Raw genomic sequence first — 21479 nt, 5'->3', positions numbered from 1 at the left:
ATTGATAATATAACATTTAATGCTCTTTCTCCTTCCATCAATAGATAAACATAATAAGACATCTTTTCCTGAGGCAGCTCAGTTGGACATATGCCATATGGGAAAGCAAATGGAAGAGTTTAGAGGTCTAAGTGTCACCATTTTGCCAAAAAATTCCACTAGTCCAGCAATATGAAATACTGATTAAAAATTGGTGGCTTTTGTAATGAATGAAAGTATGTTCTTTATATATTCCTTACATGAGATTTTTTTAAAAATGAATTTGTAAAGCAAGTGAAATTGTTGTTCCTTACTGGACAGGTGAGACAATTTTGTAGATTCATTTATAACAAGTATAAAAACTACTTCAAGTATAACAAGTATAACTTCAAGTAACAAGTATAAAAACTACTTCAAGATATTTGGCTGTGCCATACAGTATCAATTTAAAAGCGTGTTTTCTTACCAACAGCCTTATATAAAAAGTTCAGTCTGACTGTAGCGTAATTTTATGCATGTAATATCCTATCAATGAGCAGAATTTGTTCTCAGGGATTCAGCCACAGTATGTACTGTATAATCAGAATCCTAGTGTGGGTGGGTAAGAGGCAACCAAAGCAGTTAGTTTATTTTAATTTCCCAGGCTAGATACTTATAAATATTGCATGAACAAGAAAGGTAAATCTAAACAGAGTTAATTTGTCAATAGATTATCAGTATCTCAATGTAGGTGTTCTTATTAATTCTTTAAACCCCTATTTTAGAGAAAATACTTAACTATCCAGAAAACTAGTAAATGTTCTGTGTTGTCAAGTTTAGTTTTTTTTGGCAACACTAATGGTTTAAAACTTTTTGTTCTATATATTCATAGATGACCATTATGATTAGAATTTATGAAAAATCATAAATATATAAATTGAAGATCGGCAGTGTTCTTCTAGTCCATGTCACCTGTTTCTCTCATGTCTGTTTCATCTGATTTCTGCACCAATCTGTCCCAAAAAGTAATCCTGTTAACATATTTTGATTTTTTAAAAACACCAAAAACTGTTGAAATATTTGAGAAGTTCAAACACTGGTCTTTATGTACATTCCAATCTACATTATTTGTCCAGGAGTTGGGGATCAGATCACTTCATACTGGAAATCACGAAGTGTGTTCCTCAAGAATCAACAAATTCAGACCAAGCCCCTTCCTCAGTCAAATATGAAAAAGAGCAAAATGAACATATATGTACAAAATCACAACAGATTTTTACTAATAAGTCTATTTTATACTCTCATGAATATTCTAAAATATGTTGTTGTTGTTGTTGTTTATTCGTTTAGTCGCTTCTGACTCTTCGTGACTTCATGGACCAGCCCACGCCAGAGCTTCCTGTCGGTCGTCAACACCTCCAGCTCCCCCAGGGACAAGTCCGTCACCTCTAGAATATCATCCATCCACCTTGCCCTTGGTCGGCCCCTCTTCCTTTTGCCCTCCACTCTCCCTAGCATCAACATCTTCTCCAGGCTGTCCTGTCTTCTCATTATGTGGCCAAAGTATTTCAGTTTTGCCTTTAATATCATTCCCTCAAGTGAGCAGTCTGGCTTTATTTCCTGGAGGATGGACTGGTTTGATCTTCTTGCAGTCCAAGGCACTCTCAGAATTTTCCTCCAACACCACAGTTCCAAAGCATCTATCTTCCTTCTCTCAGCCTTCCTTATGGTCCAGCTCTCGCAGCCATATCTTACTATGGGGAACACCATTGCTTTAACTATGCGGGCCTTTGTTGTCAGTGTGATGTCTCTGCTCTTAACTATTTTATCGAGATTTGTCATTGCTCTTCTCCCAAGGATTAAGCATCTTCTGATTTCTTGACCGCAGTCAGCATCTGCAGTAATCTTTGCACCTAGGAATACAAAGCTTTTCACTGCTTCTACATTTTCTCCCTCTATTTGCCAGTTATCAATCAAGCTGGTTGCCATAATCTTGGTTTTTTTGAGGTTTAGCTGCAAGCCAGCTTTTGCAATTTCTTCTTTCACCTTGATCATAAGGCTCCTCAGTTCCTCTTCACTTTCAACCATCAAAGTGGTATCATCTGCATATCTGAGATTGTTAATGTTTCTTCCAGAGATTTTAACTCCAGCCTTGGATTCCTCAAGCCCAGCATGTCGCATGATGTGTTCTGCATACAAGTTGAATAGGTAGGGTGAGAGTATACAGCCCTGCCGTACTCCTTTCCCAATCTTAAACCAGTCCGTTGTTCCGTGGTCTGTTCTTACTGTCGCTACCTGGTCGTTATACAGATTCTTCAGGAGGCATACAAGATGACTTGGTATCCCCATACCACTAAGAACTTGCCACAATTTGTTATGGTCCACACAGTCAAAGGCTTTAGAATAGTCAATAAAACAGAAATAGATGTTTTTCTGAAACTCCCTGGCTTTTTCCATGATCCAGCGGATATTGGCAATTTGGTCTCTAGTTCCTCTGCCTTTTCTAAACCCAGCTTGTACATCTGGCAATTCTCGCTCCATGAACTGCTGAAGTCTACCTTGCAGGATCTTGAGCATTACCTTACTGGCATGTGAAATGGGTGCCACTGTTCTATAGTTTGAACATTCTTTAGTGTTCCCCTTTTTTGGTATGGGGATATAAGTTGATTTTTTCCAATCTGATGGCCATTCTTGTGTTTTCCAAATTTGCTGGCATATAGCATGCTAAAATATGGAACAGGATAATTTTTTTCAACTCTGGTTTACTTAGCTTGCTTGTTAACAGAATACTTTTTCAGTCATGCAGAATAGCTGTGCAATTAACAGTACTTGATTTAGGTAAGCCAATAATTCTGGCCCCTTCAGCAGAACTAAAATTTATGAGTTTTCCACAATCCTCTATTACCATTACCTCCTAGCTTCTCTGAGAGGATTCTAGATATTTTTTATGACTAATTCGCATTCTATTTTCTCTTATCTTCATTTCCAGGTAGTTTTCCAAAACACTTTAATTCTACTTTCTTTCCAGGCTAACCTACTTAGAAATAGCAAAGAACATACCAAAACAAGGGAAGAATTAAATGACTTCTTTATAATGATGCTAATAAATTGAACCTATGCATAATCTATGTAATCAGATGGCTTATATATAATACCTGTACTCTGAACAGCCAGAGCTAAAATAAGACTTCTTACAATACATTTCGTTAATGCCTATGGTTTTTTTTAAAGCAAGATCAGCGGAAGCATAACAGGACCTTTGCTCAATTTAATTAAATCCAATGCAATTGGAAACCCATATCCCAGCTCCAAGATTCACTTTTTTTTTTTGCAGGGAAAGGTGCCTTCGAGTCAGTCTTGACTCCTGGTGATTGACGGGATTAATCTCTGCAGGTTTCTTGGCAAGATTTTTGGAAATGGTTTGCCATTGTTTTTTTCCTAGTTTCTTCATGAGACAGAGTAATTGGGCCAAGGTCACCCAAGCTAGCTTTGTGCCTAAGATGGCACTACAACTCCTGGTCTCCTGGCCTATAGCCCGGTGTCCCAATCACTACACCAAACTGGCTCTCTCACAATGGTATTGCTAGGCTGCACATTCTCAGTTTTCATTGTGGGTTTATGATTAAAGTAATACTGTATCTACTGCCCCAAAAGGTGGTTTAAGGCCTATGTTGTTGGCATCCCTGGGATGTGTGTTAAAACAGTCAAGATGGTGGTTGTGACACTGTGATTGAAGCCCTACCCCTTTGTACCTGCATGCAAAATTAATGCAAAGCGTGAGGCTTCTAGCCTGTTTTGACCTCCCCCGATGTTCTGTTCAGACTATGAGGCAGCCAGAAAGAAGTATTATCAAACTCTTTATTTAAAACAACTATTTACAACAGTAAAGTCTGTGAATAAATAGGCAAGCAATCTCAATCAAGACCATCCAGGCAAGGGCAGATGAACAGACAAGGCTGCAGAGTCAGACTGAGGCAGAACAGCAAGGCAAAATTCAGCTAACTCTCTGATCAAAGCTGTCGGACTTGGTGATGCTAGATTGCGTGGCAAGGCAGAAGGTGAAGGCGAGGTTCCATAGACTGGCACACAGCTAGGATCAGACTGGAACATAGAGGCTAGGCAAGACTGGACTGGAACCCTTAGACAAGGCTTGGCTCTGGAGGCTAGGCTGGACTGGACTGGACTGGAGAGTCAAGGCAACACTGATCTCTGGAAGCAAGACTGGACTGGGCTGGAGAGAGCAAGCAAGGCTGAGAGCTGGGAACAAGGCTGGACTGGACTGGAGAATCCAAGCAAGGCTGAGGACTGGAAGCAAGGCTGGACTGGACTGGAGTGTCTAAGCAAGGCTGATAGCTGGAAGCAAGGCTGGACTGAACTGGAGAGTCTAAGCAAGGCTGAGGACTGGAAGCAAGGCTGGATCACTCTGAAGCGCAGTGACGAGGTCTGGAGCTAAATGAGAAACTGTGCTTAGCAGGGATGGCAAGGAGAAACTCGACTGGAGCAGCTTGTGCAGAAGGCAGTTCCGCAGAGGTAGAAGACACTGGTGCTGGTTCCATGCTGGCTACAGGCAAGGCTACTGACGCAGGTAAGGACTCTTCCGCAAGTGCTGTTAGCTCGAAGGATCGGTTGTCTCCAGCAGCTTGCGCTTTGCGCGTCTGCCTTTTAAGGCAATCCTTTCAACGCCTTTTCTCTCCTGCAGCCAATCGAGCTGCTTTCTGATTTGCGCACTTCTCTGCTCTCCTGTCTTGAGTACCGATTGGAGAATTCAAATCCCCCTCTGGAGTTTGACCAATCCGTGTCCGCAATTTCTTCCGCTCTGCTGAGTCACTTCCTGGTTCAGCTTCTCTGAGTCTCTCCTGATGAGTTTTGTTTTACCCTTCTGACTCTGGATAAGTTTCATTTTTGGAATCAGAAGTAGGCTGAAACCTCACACCTGACTCCCTGGGTCTCTGTCCCCAAAACAATGCATGTGGAGTGCTAATCTCAATGATATTTTGCTAGATTCCCAAAAGACTGCATGCCCCACTTAATTATTTTCATATTTCTAATTAAGAAAGGCTCCACACAGGCACTAGAAGCACTCTTAGAAAATAAAAAATAGTGGGTGATTGAACCCAGTACTTTGTTTGGAAAGTGGAAAGGCTCAGAGAGAATAACTAGCCCAAAGTCATCCAGTAAGCTTCCATGGCTGAGGACAGACTTGAACCCAAGCCTTCACAGACCTAGTCCAACATCTGCACTACTATGGATCACTAGTAGAGTTTTTTTCTTTAGAAACTTCTTGTGACTGGTAATTATTTGAATTCTCTCTAGTTTCCAAAGAGATTTGGGGTGAAGAGCTCCTTACTTGTAGCAGACTAGAAATTACATTTTCTTTGGATTTTTCTTTCATAATTAATTTGCAAGTTGCTGTATTACCATGATCTGGGCAACAGTATAATTATCTTTCTCTACAGTGAATGTCTGAATTTTTTTAAAAAAGGGGGGATTACATTTTATCTTTTTTTAAAAAATGATTTTGGTTATTTCTGAGGTTACTTTATCTCCCTGGGGAAGGAAGGGTTGAAATCTCTAGTTAACATACCTCTACATGGCAAGGAGGTGGTACTATAAAAGTGATTTCACCTTTTGCATTTTAACCTTTAATTGTCAGAAAGGCAGCACAGGGTGGGAAAGCTCTATTTCTCTCACACACCAGTGTCAGAAGGTGAAACATCCCAAAGGATTGATGATGGCAGCAGGAGCTACCAAGCCACTATCCAAAGCATGAGGTTTTCACATTCATCAGTATGTGAAAACCCAGATAGAAGGAATTTTCACCTCCAGCCTTCTGTCCTGTGGACCTCAGCATTAATATGCAGGCAAAAATGAGTAATGATGTTGAAGAGAAAACTGGATGCTATAATTAAAGGGAATCACAGAGCACAGAAGTAGCATGGCATATTTCCTGAACAAAATAAGTTCTGCTAAGACTGCTTTCTAGCACAACCAGAAAGAAGGTACACTGGCTATCACAGGGAAATGGAAAAAGAATAACTTTACAGAAAGCCAGGAAAACAGTTAGAAAACGAAGTCCCCTCCCCACCCCACATTTACCAAAACATGTCATTCAGCACATGATACAAAGTTGGTAAAAGTATAGAATTCTAAAACTTCAAAAACCTCAACAAGCTCTGTGTATTTTATGCAGGGATGTAATTTAATTTACAATTTTAATTTGGGTTGCCATTACTCTAGCACTTAAAGCATCTGTTTGTGCTGAGAAAGGCAGCAAGAGGAGTAACAGACTCCCAGATTATAGCTGAGAAGTTATCATCTAACTAATCTCTGTGTGTGTCCTCTAGTACAATGTAGGCAAAAACAAACCTTAGGGATTCCAGAAAATACAAATGCCAGTCTGATTACCAAGTCATCACCCAAAAAGAAATCTATAAATTGGTCAGTCAATATCCTTGGCAGGAAACACAACCCAATCCTAAAATAGATCAGCAGGTTAAACCACCATCTGAACACTCATTGTGGTACCCATGTTGTTATGCTACCTCCAATTAAATGTAACACAGAAGGTTGGATTTTATGTCAGGCAGTTGAGTTTCAATTCTATCAACCAGAAGGAAGTTCTACAATGGTCTTTTATTGCCTAGAATCAAGCTACTTATTCTTTTGTTCTCTTTTGCTTTAATTGAGCCCAGAGTCATTAATATCTTTATATTCCTCGTTAGGAAGTCTGAAACCACCACTGTGTTACATACTTCAACTGTGGGATATTGTGAGCAACTCTGCTGTCACAGATCTCGAAGATCAGAATGGAATTCACTTAGCTCACTCTCTATCTTTGTATCATTTCACTTAAATAAAATGCTAGTGCAGTATTAGGTCTTCTCTATGTCAATGCTATGAATGCATTTTTTCTTCTATTCACTAAAAGCAATTGTACAAAGAAAATTTTGAATACAATCTCTCACAACACATTAGTCATCTTTGTCCAGAGATGAAAGCTTCTAAATTCTGAAGTGGCACAGCTTGATACAGTTTACAGTCTAGGTGCAAAGTAAGGTTTGTTGCATAATAGTCCAGTGATATCTACTTTGATAATCCATTAACATCTGCTTAAATTCCTTTATCTACACTGAAAACTCCAAATAGTAGTAGTTGTTACTATGCCTGAGTAAGCCAAATCTCGGTCATTTCATAATCAAAAAGGTAACCTTCCATTAATCTGACGTGCTCACGACTAGCCTCAGGTTGATCCAAATAAATGGCCTGCCAATCTCTTACTATTTTTCCCCCCGACAAGAAGAAAAAATTAGCAAAATATTTACCCCATCTGGTAGTGCCCTCCAGCATACAGCACTGACAAATTCATTTGTGTCATCCTCCTTACGGTCTTTGTCCAGGACGCTTTTGACAGTGTCAAATTTGAAGGTTAGCAATGTCTTTGATAGGCCTTTATAGTACAGGTAGAGTGAATTATTTTCACTTCCTACAATCAAAAACAAAAACACAGCCTGATTTACAATATTTGCTTCCGACAGCTCCAGCTCAATCTATGCTTTCCACTAAAAGAATTCTGGCTAAAGCAGAAGACACAGGAATTAGATTAATTATAAGATATATAATTTGATATAACCAACTCATTCAAGTATCCAATATTCAGAAAGTGAATGGAAGGTGGCAGCTATCAAGACCAATACCATTTTAAGCTTTTTAACCAGAAACATAAATTTGAAGGTGTAGCATTTGCTATTTTTCTGTGCAATGGCATGACTCCAGATGCCAGAAGGTATTTTCTATGACCTGCTTTAGACATTAAGAGTTCAAGGAGAATGCTGAATGCTGAAAAACCAAAAAGGATTTAGAAGATAAGAAGTGATAAAAAGTCCCGAGTGCAGACTAAAGGAGATTACACTGAAGGATTGGGGTTATTTTTCACTACTGAAAAGAACAATAAGATATGTTACTGTACTATGCGTTACTATAGGTTACCAACTGGAAAACTGAATAATAGTTCTTTTCCTTGCCTTCTTGAAGTTTGAGATTACTCAGTTTTTCCAGTTGTTTGAACTATACTGATTTGGGATAAACAAAAACTTCCTAATTATGTATTCAAAGTTTTGAACCTCCCTCTTCTATATTTCTTGAAAACAGGTTAGGAACACTTTTAAACATAAGAATATCTTTTTTCTCAAGAAAAAGGGATGGATCCATTCTATGATACTCTTTTGAGATTTTTTGATATTTCATAGCAAATAAGTCCTTAATAAGTAATAACAGTTGATTATCAAAGCCAAGAATATTCAGTTTTATGACTGCAATACAAGTTACAATATGCTAAGTGTATCAGGGAATTATGATGCCTTGGAGTCTTTAACATTGTATATTTTAACTCCCTTGCTCAACAGCTGTTTACTTACCACAGGCAATATAGTCTCCATTAGATGCCAAGCCAACAAAATTCTTCTCATTGATGTGACCCTTAAAAGAACGCAAACAATGCGGCTTCCCTACATTCCATAGCTTTAGCTGACTGTCTGTTGACCTGAGGAAAGAGATACAAACTTACAGGTAAATTGGAAATAAAGAAAGACTCCTTGGGAAAATAACAGACATTTGACCAGGAAGGCAAAATCACCACATACAAGGTCATCAGTGTAAAATTTAAGTCAGGCAGAAAACAGATTTCCAGTACCATCTTTGCATGGGACAATGCATTCAACAGAAACTGCTCCCTAGGTTCTGCCAAAGTTTGTTTTCCAAGCAAAAATACTTCAAGTTTTTTTTTGGAAAAGGGAGAGAAAAAAGTGAAAACTTGTTTCAAATAAAGAAGTCAGCTTTAGTATCAATAGCCTTCAGCTGCCTTTACAATTTATTCGACAATACATATTCATAGAAAAATGAAAAGCCACAGAGAATCCCAAGATACATTTTCCTGTAAAATCCTGTTAAATTTACTGAAATTTACATAACATTACTGTCTTTTGTTCCTTGCATTTAATTCATTGAGGTGTACACAACTGGAATGAATCCCCAAGAATACCTGTTAATAGAATCATAGAACTGTGGAATTGGAAAGGATGGTAAGGATCGTCTACTCCAACCTTCTTTAATGTGTAAGGAAACCAATTAGACCATCCATGAGACATGGCTGTCCAGGCTCTTTTTAAAAACCTCTAGACATGAAGAACCCAAACCTACATAAGTAGACTGTTCCACTATTATACAGATCTTAGCATCAGGAGGTTTTTCCTTACATTTAAACAAAATCCAGAGAGCTGCAACTTGTACCCATTATTTCTAGTTAGTTCGTAACTATCCTCCCTATGAGCCAGTTTGGTATAGTGGTTAAGGCACCAGGCTGGAGACTGGGAGTTCTAGTCCTGCTGCAGGCACAAAGCCAGCTGGGTGACCTTTGGCTAGTCACTCTCTCTCAGCCCCAGGAAGCTGGCAATGGCAAACTGCTTCTGAAATTTTGCCATGAAAAGTGCGGGGACTTGTCCAGGTAGTCACCAGGAGTCAACACTGACTTGAAAGCACACACACAGAAAAAATCTTCCCTATGGCTTCCATTCATGTACTGAGAACTGATATGACTCCCTTCAGTCTTCTTTTTTCTAGACTGAACACCCCTTCAGCCTTTCCTCAGAGGAGATTTCTTTAAGTATCTGTATCTTTTTTGGCTTATCACTTGACTGATCACTGTCCCACCTCTTACCCTGCTATAGCGCCAATGGTGCCATCCTCAGAGTTCACAAGCTAAATGGAAATGGAAAACAAAATCTATACTCATAGTTTATACACGAAGGCTTTACCACTATTCTGGAATCATATTATACAGGGTTCCACAGACAAAGGGAAGTCCACATGCATTTTGCAGATATCTATATGCAATGCATGGGTGATGTTCTACACAGGATCCTCAATGCATACTCTTTTGAAATGTTCAGGTTTCTGGAATTTTATATTGCAAAATTATTTAGCCTGATGCAGAAGAGGCAGTCAGAATGCTCTGTAAAGAACACTTTTAGGAGACAGCATACAGAGCTGAATAATAGAGATTAATTTGCAAGCTATTTTTCAGGATGAAGCAACTCTTTTTACATTAAGTCTATTTGTCTAAAATCACAGAACTACCACTAGGGAATGATCAGTCCAAACTACCTCTGAAAGTCAATGAATTGGGAATGTTATGTCTTCATATGGTGTGTTTCTACAATGGGTACTCTAATAAAAATGTTTACATTTGACATCCCACTGGACAAAGCCCACAATGGGTAGGAAAAAAGGCTGTGAGAACACAGTAACTGCTTGATACTCCTCACACCATAAAAGTATCAGGAAAAATAAATGTGTAACATATTATGCTTAACAATAAAATAGTTAAACAGCAAGTAAGCTCTCTTTACAGTTCTGCCCACAGGCACTGGATCTCCCTTAAGTTATTGGCATGATGCTGCTTGCAAACCAAACCCCACTGTTTGCAAATGTATTAAAAATGTCTTACAAACACAGGAAAACAATACTTCCAGCCCACTGCAAAACAAATGTATATGCATAATAAACAGATGTACTAAGTTAGGCTTAATACTCTTTTTTTTTTTAAAGAAAACCCCTTCAATTACCCAAATGTTTTTCCTTCCTCAGTGTGTTAGTTCATTGCATTCCAAGTTGGTAGGTAACAGTATGTTGGCTTGGAAGACAGTCTCTAGATTAGAAATCCTAGCTTGCACAGAACAATATGAGCTTTCTTAGGCTAAAACTGAACATTACTTGCACTTGTGACATAGTGGTCAAAATGTGCCAAAACTGACAAGTACTGTATGTACTTTTAGCAGGGAATGCTTTATGTGGCATAGAACAACTAAAAAGGTGGTAACCTAGTCTACATCTTCTCTATACTACTAAAAAGCATTATGTGTAAATTTCAATTGACCAAAGCCATGAATGGCATGAAGGTCAACATCTACGGACCAATCTGGTCACAACTGTCTCTATGGAAGACTGTGATTTGGTTGGATTTGATGAGATCCAGGAAAAGAGATATGAGAGATTTAAAGAACAAAAAGCAGTATATGGATCAGTGTAGGATGGTTTGGAAGGGTAGAAAGGTATGGAAAGATACAGTGACCGGTGTTCATGTAAATCAAATTTAACTCTATTTCCTTTTCTTTTTTTAGTTCATGCTTTAGTTTCTTTGGCTGACTATTTGTCACTCCTTTTCTGCACTTTGCATAATGTTGTTTTCTGTTAAAGAGAATGGGTATGCATGAATCTAATCTAATCTAATCTAATCTAATCTAATCTAATCACAGTTTTGTTCCCATGGGAAGAAAATTGGTCTTGGTTTAGAAGACTGACCATTATGAAAAGTACCAAACTATGGGTAATCAGGAGGAGAGTAGAGGAAAAGCAAGGCAGAGCCATATTAGATTATGGTTTTCCTGATCAAAAGGAGTATTAATTCTTCATGCCAAAGAGAAAAGGGAAAGAATGGAAGTTGTACTGAAGGATAATTATGCTTAACAAAGCTGCTGCCACAATCCTGGGAAGCCTGCTCTGTCCTAAGATTTAGGACAATATAGGAAGTCCCAGACTTCTCCAGTCAGCTTGGTCATTTCTGAAAATTTGGGGAGTTGATCTACACATCTGGAAGGCATCCAGGTTGAAAAAAACTGGTCTAAGATATGGAATGCCCTATCTAACTACAGCAAACAATCTATAAATCAAGGCCACCCCTCTTTTCTAGGGTTATCCTTGGGATGCAATCCTAAAGAATGCCCTTTGCTTCTACTTGAGACACAGAGGTTTCCTGGAAAGTACCTGATACTTTAACCTAAGCAGGAAATTTTAAAAAATAAAAATCATCCTGGATTCAATATCTGCTAAGTTCCAATACACAATTAGTATTACAGATGTGAGGAAAAAAAGAGAAGATAATAACTAACATTTAGGTTAAAATAAAGGGTAAGATCTTGCCTGCAGTGTTTTAAAATTCCAAATTTATTCTAGTCATTTGTCTTCTGCTAATCTAATTGTTTACTCCTTAATTTGATCAAATGATTCCTGCCTAAGTCTCCAAAGTTCAACTCTCCAAATGCAGCAGATCTCACGTAAGTTACCACATGAGGGCACTCCTGAAATTCTTCTACAAGTAAAAAAAATCTACCTTTCAGAAAAATAAGGGATAAAAATATTATTTCTTCTTCAGTGCTTACTATACTATCTGTACAAAGAATTTAACAAATTTAAGTCTTCACAGAACTAAGCACTTGTTTCAGTATGCTGTCGGCTACTCCTTCTAAAAGCGTTGCTGAATAGGATAAGAACTACAGTATACAAACAAAAAACAAGTAGCCATATATCTGTATTTTCTCAGATGCTTCAGCACTAATGAGACACTGTGGAGCCAAAGGAAGTGAGAAACAGTTTTCTATTTTTGTTCTAACAAAAGTACTAGAATCTGCTGTGCAAGCTGACAGTTCACACAAACACAGAGTATGTGCATACAATCCCACTCATAAGCTATGCAAAACACTGAGTTTCTGAAATTCACCAAGAATCAGTAAGTGGGAAAGCTTTTTGCAATACTTACGCAGAGACTATTTCTTCTCCACTAACAAACTTTGCATATGAAACAGCTTTGCGATGCCCTTTGAAGACCATAATGGGCTGTTTAGTGTTCCGAAGATCATAGTAATGGACACAGTGGTCTTTGGAGAGATGTGGAAAAAGAACAAAGATGTTAGTCAAGTCAAGATAGAGAATAATGCAAAGACAGATTGAACATAAGGCTACATAGTTTGGGGGGGGGGGTCCCCCTGGGGCTCTATTTCCCATTTATTCTAATTATCAAGCAAGACATATTTCTAATTCTTCCTGCCTAATTAAAAGAAATACAATTTTCTTCACATAAAAGAAAGAAGTTCAGATTATAGCTCCACAACTATTATACCACTGTTCTGAAAGTGCTACCATCTGCTGTCATAACCCCAGGACCGCGCAGGTCATTAAGCAAGGACCTCACGTGACTGCAATGTGGGAAGAGGCAGGAGTCCCAGGCAAGCAGGCAGGTGGGTGAGAGCTCTGGACGGGTGAGTAGGTGCCATCAGCAGGCCATACAGAGAATGGGCAGGTGGGCAGGCAGGTCCCAAGAGCAGGTGCCACAGAGCGTGGGCAGTTGGAACGGGCAGGTGCTATGGGGCATGGGTGGGTGCTGTGGGCAGGCGCTATGGAACACGGGTGGGCGAAGAAGCGACCATGAGACACTGCAACTGTCATAACTGCGAGCTGGTTGCCAAGTGCCCAAATTGTAATTGTGTGACTGCAGGGACACAGCAATGGCTGCAATTTTGCAGTCCAGTCATATGTCCCCCTCATTCAGCATCATCGTAACTTTGAATAGTCCCTGAATGAGTGGTCATAACCCGAGGACTACCATACTGTGGAGTACTACTGTTTAGAAAGAGAAAGACTGTTTAGGTATATAAAGAGAGATATTCACAGGCCTATCCCCTTATCTTTTGACCAGCCTTTTTTTGAGGAGATGAGCAACTCAAGTGAGGAGAGAATGATTAAAGGGAGAAAATAAATACTAACTAGCTAAGACTGGTCTTCTAATTAAGTTCTCAAAACATTGCTGCTGCCAACACTTTTTTAATCAACTGCTATCAGTCTTGCAAGGAGGTCCAGACAGGAAGTACAGTATGTCCAGTTTAACTTATTCTACTTTATTGTAAAGTTACATTAACAGAATCTTGCAAGTCTGAAAGTACTTTTCTCCCTGTCACATTTATAGCCCAAGAAACTAGGGAGAGTTCCTTCTGAGACATTTGCCACAGCCACGTTCATTCTGTGAGCTAAGCTGCCTCTTATCCCACCATCCCCCTGGCTATGGCTCTTCCCCCGTCTCTCAAGGTCATTCCCACATACCATTACATCTTCCATGAGTTAAATGCTGCTTGGCACCCTCTAAACCACAATCCTCCATCACCCCACTCCTACTCAACTCCCATGGATTTCAGTGGGTCTCCTAGGCCAGATTCCAATCTCCAGAGATCACTACCTCTTGTTAAACCAGGAGGAAATATTACCGTATAAAAGAGAAACCTCTATAGGGTTTTATTTGATGAAGGGGCCAGCCTGAGATACACTTCAGTTTGTAATGCATTCACACAATCTCCATCTCTGCTGATGATATCAGCTGACCTGAGTTAACCAGAGAAGGACACTGGCTCCATGGTTCATGGAATCAGTGCCCTGCAAGAATGTAGGAGACTGAATGGCAAACAAGCCTTTGTCAAGCAAACTCTATGCACTGAAAGTGTCAACAGGATGAAGGGAAAGAAGCAGAACTGCTTGCCTTCAGTGATGACTCAGCAAAAAGATTTTGCTGCTGAGTCCACCCCAGAGAAGGATGGAAAAGATAGGAATTTGAAGCCAAGGAAGCCTATGCCTGGAGACCAACAACTCCTATCAGCCCAATTAGAGGCTGATGGAACGTATAAGCTAAATTTGCCTTATCATCTGGTTACAATTGTTATTTGCCAGTCTCAACCAAGAACCCACTAATTACATCGATAGGTAAGCCAGATTCAATTTTTCTGATGTCTTAATCATGATTAGATTGGAACATACTGTAGACTCTCCCTAGTCTATTTCTTCATTTTTTCAGAATTAAGTAGGTGGGCAAATGAAAGGATGGTCCATAGGCATCAGATGAGATGCATGCTATCACTCAGATATTGTCTCTGAACAACCAGCCCTTCAGCAGGTTTCAGCAGTACACCACATTCAGCATGCAGGTGGTGCTCTTCCTGCATCATTGGTGGGTTGAGCCCAAGCCAGTATCTGCCAGCATCCTTGCTGAAGGATGTCCCACGCTGGAGGATCCAGATACAAGTGAATGATGCTTTACACTGAGGTGCTGGACTTGACTAACATGGCAGATGTGGTAGGGGTGGCTATGATAGGCATGTCTAAATACCAGCTATCAGGCCAACCAAACCTCAACCATAAATTTATAACTGTGAACTGTGAATTTCAACACAGTCAGGCAGGTAGAGTTTGTCAGCATCAGCTATGCTGCTCAGAAACTGTGTTTCACTGTTCAGGATGCCATGATTTAGAAGAGAATCATCCTGCTAGGAGCTGGCACTGCCACAGGTAAGTATGATAGGACTACTGGATATTTCTGCTACAGTGTAAAGAGGAGGCAGATGCTTGACCAGCTTGAGATCAAGCTTAGTTTATCTAAGACACCTATTTTCTCAGGAAGCTTCGAGGAAATAAATTCTATCTACTGTACCAGTTGTTCAAATAAATGCTTGACCAGCACAACAAAGCACAGCACAATGAGATATGTCTCCTCAACCAGCAGGAGTAAAGACTTACTGAGACTATTTTGTGAAGTCCTTGGTGCTCTCTGAGCCTTCTATTTGATTGGTACTGTTCTGTGAATTTGTGACTGATCTACAGACTCAGACCAACAACATTTGTAAAAGGTCATAGGAGTTTTTGTGGCAATGCTAGAGGTTTCTCTAAATAGCTGCAAAGTGACCAAAATGGTCTCTAGATCATTTCAGCCTCAACAAATCTGTTTGTCTAATATTCATTAAACTCACTCTTATATTCTAGTTACAACAGAATGAACATTTCTTTGGAAAGAGGTTTTATTAATAACATCTGAATGCAAAATAATAATAATAAAGTATTTGACAACTGATGCTTTCTTTTCAGCTGAAAAGCTAGAATCTATATTAAAAAACAAATTTGAAATGATATGAACAATACATTAATCTATGGCAGGAAGAATGACAAGTACAGGGAATAAATGAAGTGAGCCGAAACATCTGCTTGCAGCTTTGAATTCTCCTTCCAAATACTGCAAAGAACAACTATAATCTTGATGGTCTATGACTCCAGCCCAGCATATGTAGCATAAGCTATCAATCAACTCCTGTTCCGATTACGATCTGAATGGCTGTTGGACTCTTAAATTAGACACTCAATAATTTATTATTTTAGAAGGAAGTCTCCATGCCCAATTGTGCTTTCATTATCATTTTTATTCATCCAAAGTTGCAGCTTTTGAGTAGCTACATCAAGTTTAATGCCCATCACTTTACTTAGTGCCTGAACAGGTTGCCATGTTTCCTAGTTAAACAATTTATCACATTCACTGTATTTGTTAGATTTCTATTCTGCCTTTTTCTTCAAGAGCTAAAAACAGCATACATACCACTCTCTCCCCACAGTTTTTCCCCATTAACAACCACCTACTAAGATAGGTTGAACAGAGACTGTGTGTGCATGACTGACCCAAAGTTATCTAGTGAATCTGTGGTTGACAGGGGATTAGAACCTGGGTCTCCCAGGTGACAGTCAAACATTGTAAACACCACATCCATGATGATTCACAACAGACCATATGAACCTTTCATTGAACAAGATAAAACTGGGATCTACTAAAGAAGACAGAATTTATTGCATTTATTGTAAGAAAGAAATACAAAAATCTCAGATACTCCAATCACCGCAGAAACTTCTCAAAATGTTTTATGATGGACTGAAATTGTCACAGCTGATACCATTTAAGGCCTTCCTATTCCTCTTGGACTATACATTTAAGATGCTCTAAAAATTGAAACAATTCCAATAATAGTAAAGAATCAAGAACATACCAAAGAAACAGTGATAAATGCCCTTTAATCCTAACTCAGTAGCCTTCCTATCACACTAACACAGAACCACAACTCAAACTACATTCAAACCTGTCGCTATTCTCTTGATAATCTAGATCACAGGCAGCAAATACTTTTAGGGTGGAAAGCAGCCAAAATATTTTGAGGCACATTAAACCAATGTTTATGGTAGCCGATGCTGGTTTATGAACATGACAAAGATTGGTTTGATTTGATTTACATCTGCCTATCAAAATTTCAAAGATATTGATAATTCTCTAAAATAACAACTTGACTGAATAAAAAAACCCCCAGAAGCCTGTTAATATCACTGAAAGAGGTTTTCTCCTTATACATAGTACTTTGACAACTGGCACTGTTTCTTATTCTCCTCTGCTTTATTCATATCAAGACTAGTAATCAGAACATTTCTTGAGAAAAGACTGCCTGGGAAAAAATGTAATAGTAGAAAACTGGCAGCAATTCATGTCAAATAAGCATCAAATAGATGACAAGTTACAACTATTTTATCAATAATTAAAGAAGTCATTTCAGCTCCAACGCAAAGAGTAACCTGCCAAGAATAATATTTGAATGTTCCATGTGCTGAATGCACTAGAATATACGCAACGGATTGCTATTAAATAGGTGTAAGCAGTTTTAGTTTAGGAAAGTTGCTGCTCTTCTAACATTAATAACTGCATGAGAAAATATAGGCAAGAACTTATTAAGGTTTCTTATAATATACTCTTTTCTCAAATGAAGGTTCCCTATTGAATTTTACTTTTCATTTACTGGACAGTATCTCTCTCTAACCCCCCTACCCCACAAATTTCTTCCTGTACCACTATGGGCAATCTAAAAACAATGGATAATTTCTTCATTAGTACCATATACTAGAAGGGAAGTACACTGCTTGATCTAGCTTGGGAAGCAGACCAACTTGAGCAATGTGGACATATGAACATAAGTGCCCTGTTTATGCTAATTATGACTATTGCATTCCTTCTAGTATTTTCTAGTACAATTGGCAGCTGCAGTCCCAGTTACAACCAATGGAACTGGAATAGTTTGAGTACAAACTCTTCCCAGTTCCATTACCAAGAGTCTTTTTGTGAATATACTAGGACTTAACCTGGTGTAGTAATAGTAATTATAACTATTATTTTATCTCAATTTATTTATTTCTATACTGCTGTTCCTCCCAAAGAATGCTTGAATGCCCCACTACTGCCTTGCAGGCTACAATTCTTGTTAGCTCCAGCCAGGTTGCATTAAAGACCATAACATACGTCATAGGACGAACAGTTACAACCCCAAGTTCACACTGTAATAGTAATGGGGTGCTTAGAGGATAGCATTTGCAGAAGGTAAGATGGAGGTGCTTATTCCTTTCCCTTCAAACATATTCTCCCTTACACATGCTTCCAAATTATTTGTTATTTTATTTTATTGTGTAATTATTCACAGCTACGTTAGAGGAAAATCTCCTTCAGGGAACAACTGAAACAAGAAGGGGAGCAGGGATAGGTAAAATACTTTTCTTCCAGAAATTTCCCCTTCTCCAACCTTAATATTACCTTGCCAAACAAATTTGACAACACTGCTTCAAAACAACGTGTACACACACTTTTAAATGCAGGACAAATTGGTCTTCCATTGCAGAGATGTTTTCCAGCAATTATAACAATGGTTTGGAATCCTGTCAATACAATTCTCATACCCAGATTTTTTCATCAGTCCTTTAAGATGACCAAGAAATATCCATGATGCAACAATTACAATAAAAAATCTCTTTAACGCCTAATAGACAGAGCTAATCAAATCTCTGTCTGGCTCATTCTGGTTCTTTCCTCAAAACCCTGGGGAAAGTTTTTGCTGCTTTCTGATTAATTTTGCCACTCTTTTTTAAAAGGAAAGAATAACAATACTTCAGTGAAACTGCAGTATGCCTACACTGAACACTGAATGATACATTTGCTCAAGTTGTATTTGCCTATACACATAAAATGTATTGTCCACAAGTTATACATATATACTTGTTAGCAGCAAGCAACTGTTATATTGTGATAGGGTTGGGAGGTCAGGCTTCCTCACACAGTCAGTAAACTCACTTTAATGCTTCATCTCTGAAGGTGGGAAGTCAGCTTGGTCCTCCCTCATGAAACTCCTCCAATTTACATTTTGCCCCTAACAGAAAAACTCCCTGGGTATCCAGATAATTTTTATGTGAACTATCTACTTCAGGATTTTAAACCTTACATTACGTGTACAGTTGCCAAATCCTGTGTTGCTGCAATGAAAATAAGACAATTCCAGACAAAGAAATAACTTCCTATTCTAAAACGTACTCTTAGATTTGAAATATTTTAACTGATAAATTGTCAGGGGATATATATTTTTACTTTTATTTTATAATTTCTTACCATATAATTTCTAATGTTTCAGGCTCACCCCATAAGGTAACAAATGCATTAATACAGTAACGGCAGAGTGAATGCTATATTATTATGTGATATATTTTGTTAGTTTGTAGTTTATTATTGTATTTCTTGATTGTACTGTTTTTTTCTTTTAAATTTTGCTGGTCATTGACTGCAACTAATAAAATACAATCCTCCATTCCTGTTTGCTCTCTTATTTGTAAGCAACCAGCTGCCTATTCTTTTAAAAACTGATGGCTGAGCCTAAACGAAGGACTGAAGTCTGAACTTTTTCTTCCATCCAGTAACTGAAGCTCAAATAAAGGACATCTGATAAATTTGAAAGTGTAGAAAATTAATTCCACATCAGGTAATTTTAGTCCATACAATGAACAAAAATAGAATAAGGAAGTCCAATTAATTAATTATTAATTACTTAAATATATAATTCAACCTCAGAGTTACACTGATCTTGATCACCTTTATTTTACCTCAAATGCTCAAAGGAATATTGGACCTATACTTCCTATCATTTACACAGAGATAAGCAAAGCAATCTTAAAACACATCTTAAAATCTCAATCCCTATACATGCCAGATTTCCCTATACATGCCAATAACATCAAGTCTGACTTACTCCAATTAAAGAGTAAACGGGCTGAACTCAATCATCAGCAAAATTAGAGTAGGGAAGAAAGTTTCTGGGTCATCTACAAAACATGTCATCTACATATAGCAGAAGCTGAAATTCTTCCTCATTTACTGTTTTTAATGTTTTATTTTCAGAATAACCCAAGCAAGAATTTCTAAAGCCAGAATTTAACAAGGGTCTTTAGAAATGGAATATGAAAAAATATGTCATCCTTTGTAAACAATATGATGCAATATGACATTAATAATCACAGGTGATTTAGGTGTCAAATACAATTTATCAAGCTAGACTATAAAACTTTGAGGAAACCTACCAGGACCCACTGCAAAAAATCAATTAAAAAATTAAAAGCACTCTGATGACCCCATATACATTCAGCTTGAACTGAGTTCACAATAGCTGGAAGAATAAACTGTAATCTAAGGGCCAAGTTAGCTTTCATGGTCTTGGCACCTGTATTTTTCACAGAAAAATGGTCTATATTTGCAACAGATAGATACTTACCTCCCTTAGGGAGCACTATAATATTTGTATGCTATAATATACTTATAATAGGTAAGGATTTACTTGAAAAAATATCTGGCATATACTTCTGCCAGAATAGAATAACTAAGAACAGAGGATATTTTTATACCAATTGGAAAACAGTCAGGGCCAAAACCCTTCTCCATTTTCACAGATTTTACTAGTCACAATTATTTGAAGAAAAAATAGAAAGTAAGATTAGTAACCTGTTCCTGTGATTGCTATGGTAATTTCATTTTGTTAAAAAAAATCTCATCTACTAATTAGAAACAGGACCTTTGAAGTAGCATGTTTTTTCAAAACCCTGTTTTCTGTTTTATTTGCAGTCAGTATGACATCACAACTATGCAGTCAATATGACATCTTTTTCTCATGTATATTGCTAAGCAAAACTTCTGTGACATGTTGCTTGATTTGTCAAAGTGTATAGGCTAGTAGCTTCCTAATTTCTCCCCTTTCTCAGTATTGTTGACTGAAAAGTATATTAAAAATTCTGTTTTACCAGCATACAACTTGTTATGTTCCTATTTAGCATATACCAAAGATCTGTATCACTGAGAAAATGGATGGGATGCAAAAAAAGGAAAAAATTCTTTAACCCATTTCTAGGGATTTAGCTTGGTTTTTTTTTCTTTTTATGAGCAACATAGTCAACAATACAACATCTCATAAATGCTTTTACTGTTATCCTGTATCATAATCTCTGATGAAAATGAGACCCTTGTGATATGTCAAAATTCTGCAGTCTCCTGTACCATCTGTTTAATAGAATTATTCAGAAAGTGATCATTAGAAAAATGTATGTGAATTATTGTCAAATAAAACTATCAGCCCCACAGGAACACGGTCTGAAATAATTATGACATCAATTTCATATGCCTTAAGTTTAGATACAAGGAACAAGCTGGAAGGAAATAATTTTAATAAAAAGACTTACGTGCAAAGAGAAGAAAAATATTCATATTTAGAAAGGATTCATAAAATCCCAACTATCCACTAAATTTGTACTGAAAAGCAGACTTTTAAGGGAAGTTTTAGGCATTTCTTTTGCACAGGCATAACATACCTCTAAGAATCTGAGTGATATCAACTCCACTGTGATGAAGGAAGTCAAAGTCTGTGAGATTTATATAAGGCAGGGCTGGACCAAATCAACTCTGAGTGCTTAATGAAACATTCACAAAGCTGGCCTCAGTTATCCCTTTAACTGAATTGACTGAATTACGGGGACACATTGCATGTCAG

General features: G+C 38.0%; 1 protein-coding gene across 2 annotated transcripts in view; it reads right to left on the bottom strand.

Moving 5' to 3' along the window:
* COP1 (COP1 E3 ubiquitin ligase) overlaps positions 1-21479 on the bottom strand; it is a 143681-nt gene that overhangs the window by 38541 nt on the left and 83661 nt on the right. For both annotated transcript variants that reach the window (XM_063298488.1, XM_063298489.1), the window contains exons 16-18: positions 12548-12665; positions 8373-8497; positions 7281-7441 (exon numbers count right to left, since the gene is read on the bottom strand). In XM_063298488.1, coding sequence (XP_063154558.1) covers positions 7281-7441; positions 8373-8497; positions 12548-12665 — 404 coding nt within the window. The remainder of the gene's footprint in view (positions 1-7280; positions 7442-8372; positions 8498-12547; positions 12666-21479) is intronic.

Source organism: Candoia aspera, chromosome 3 (assembly GCF_035149785.1).
Source record: "Candoia aspera isolate rCanAsp1 chromosome 3, rCanAsp1.hap2, whole genome shotgun sequence".
NCBI lineage: Eukaryota > Metazoa > Chordata > Lepidosauria > Squamata > Boidae > Candoia > Candoia aspera.
The sequence above is the reverse complement of the archived record's forward strand: the minus strand, read 5'-3'. Positions and strand labels throughout refer to the sequence as shown.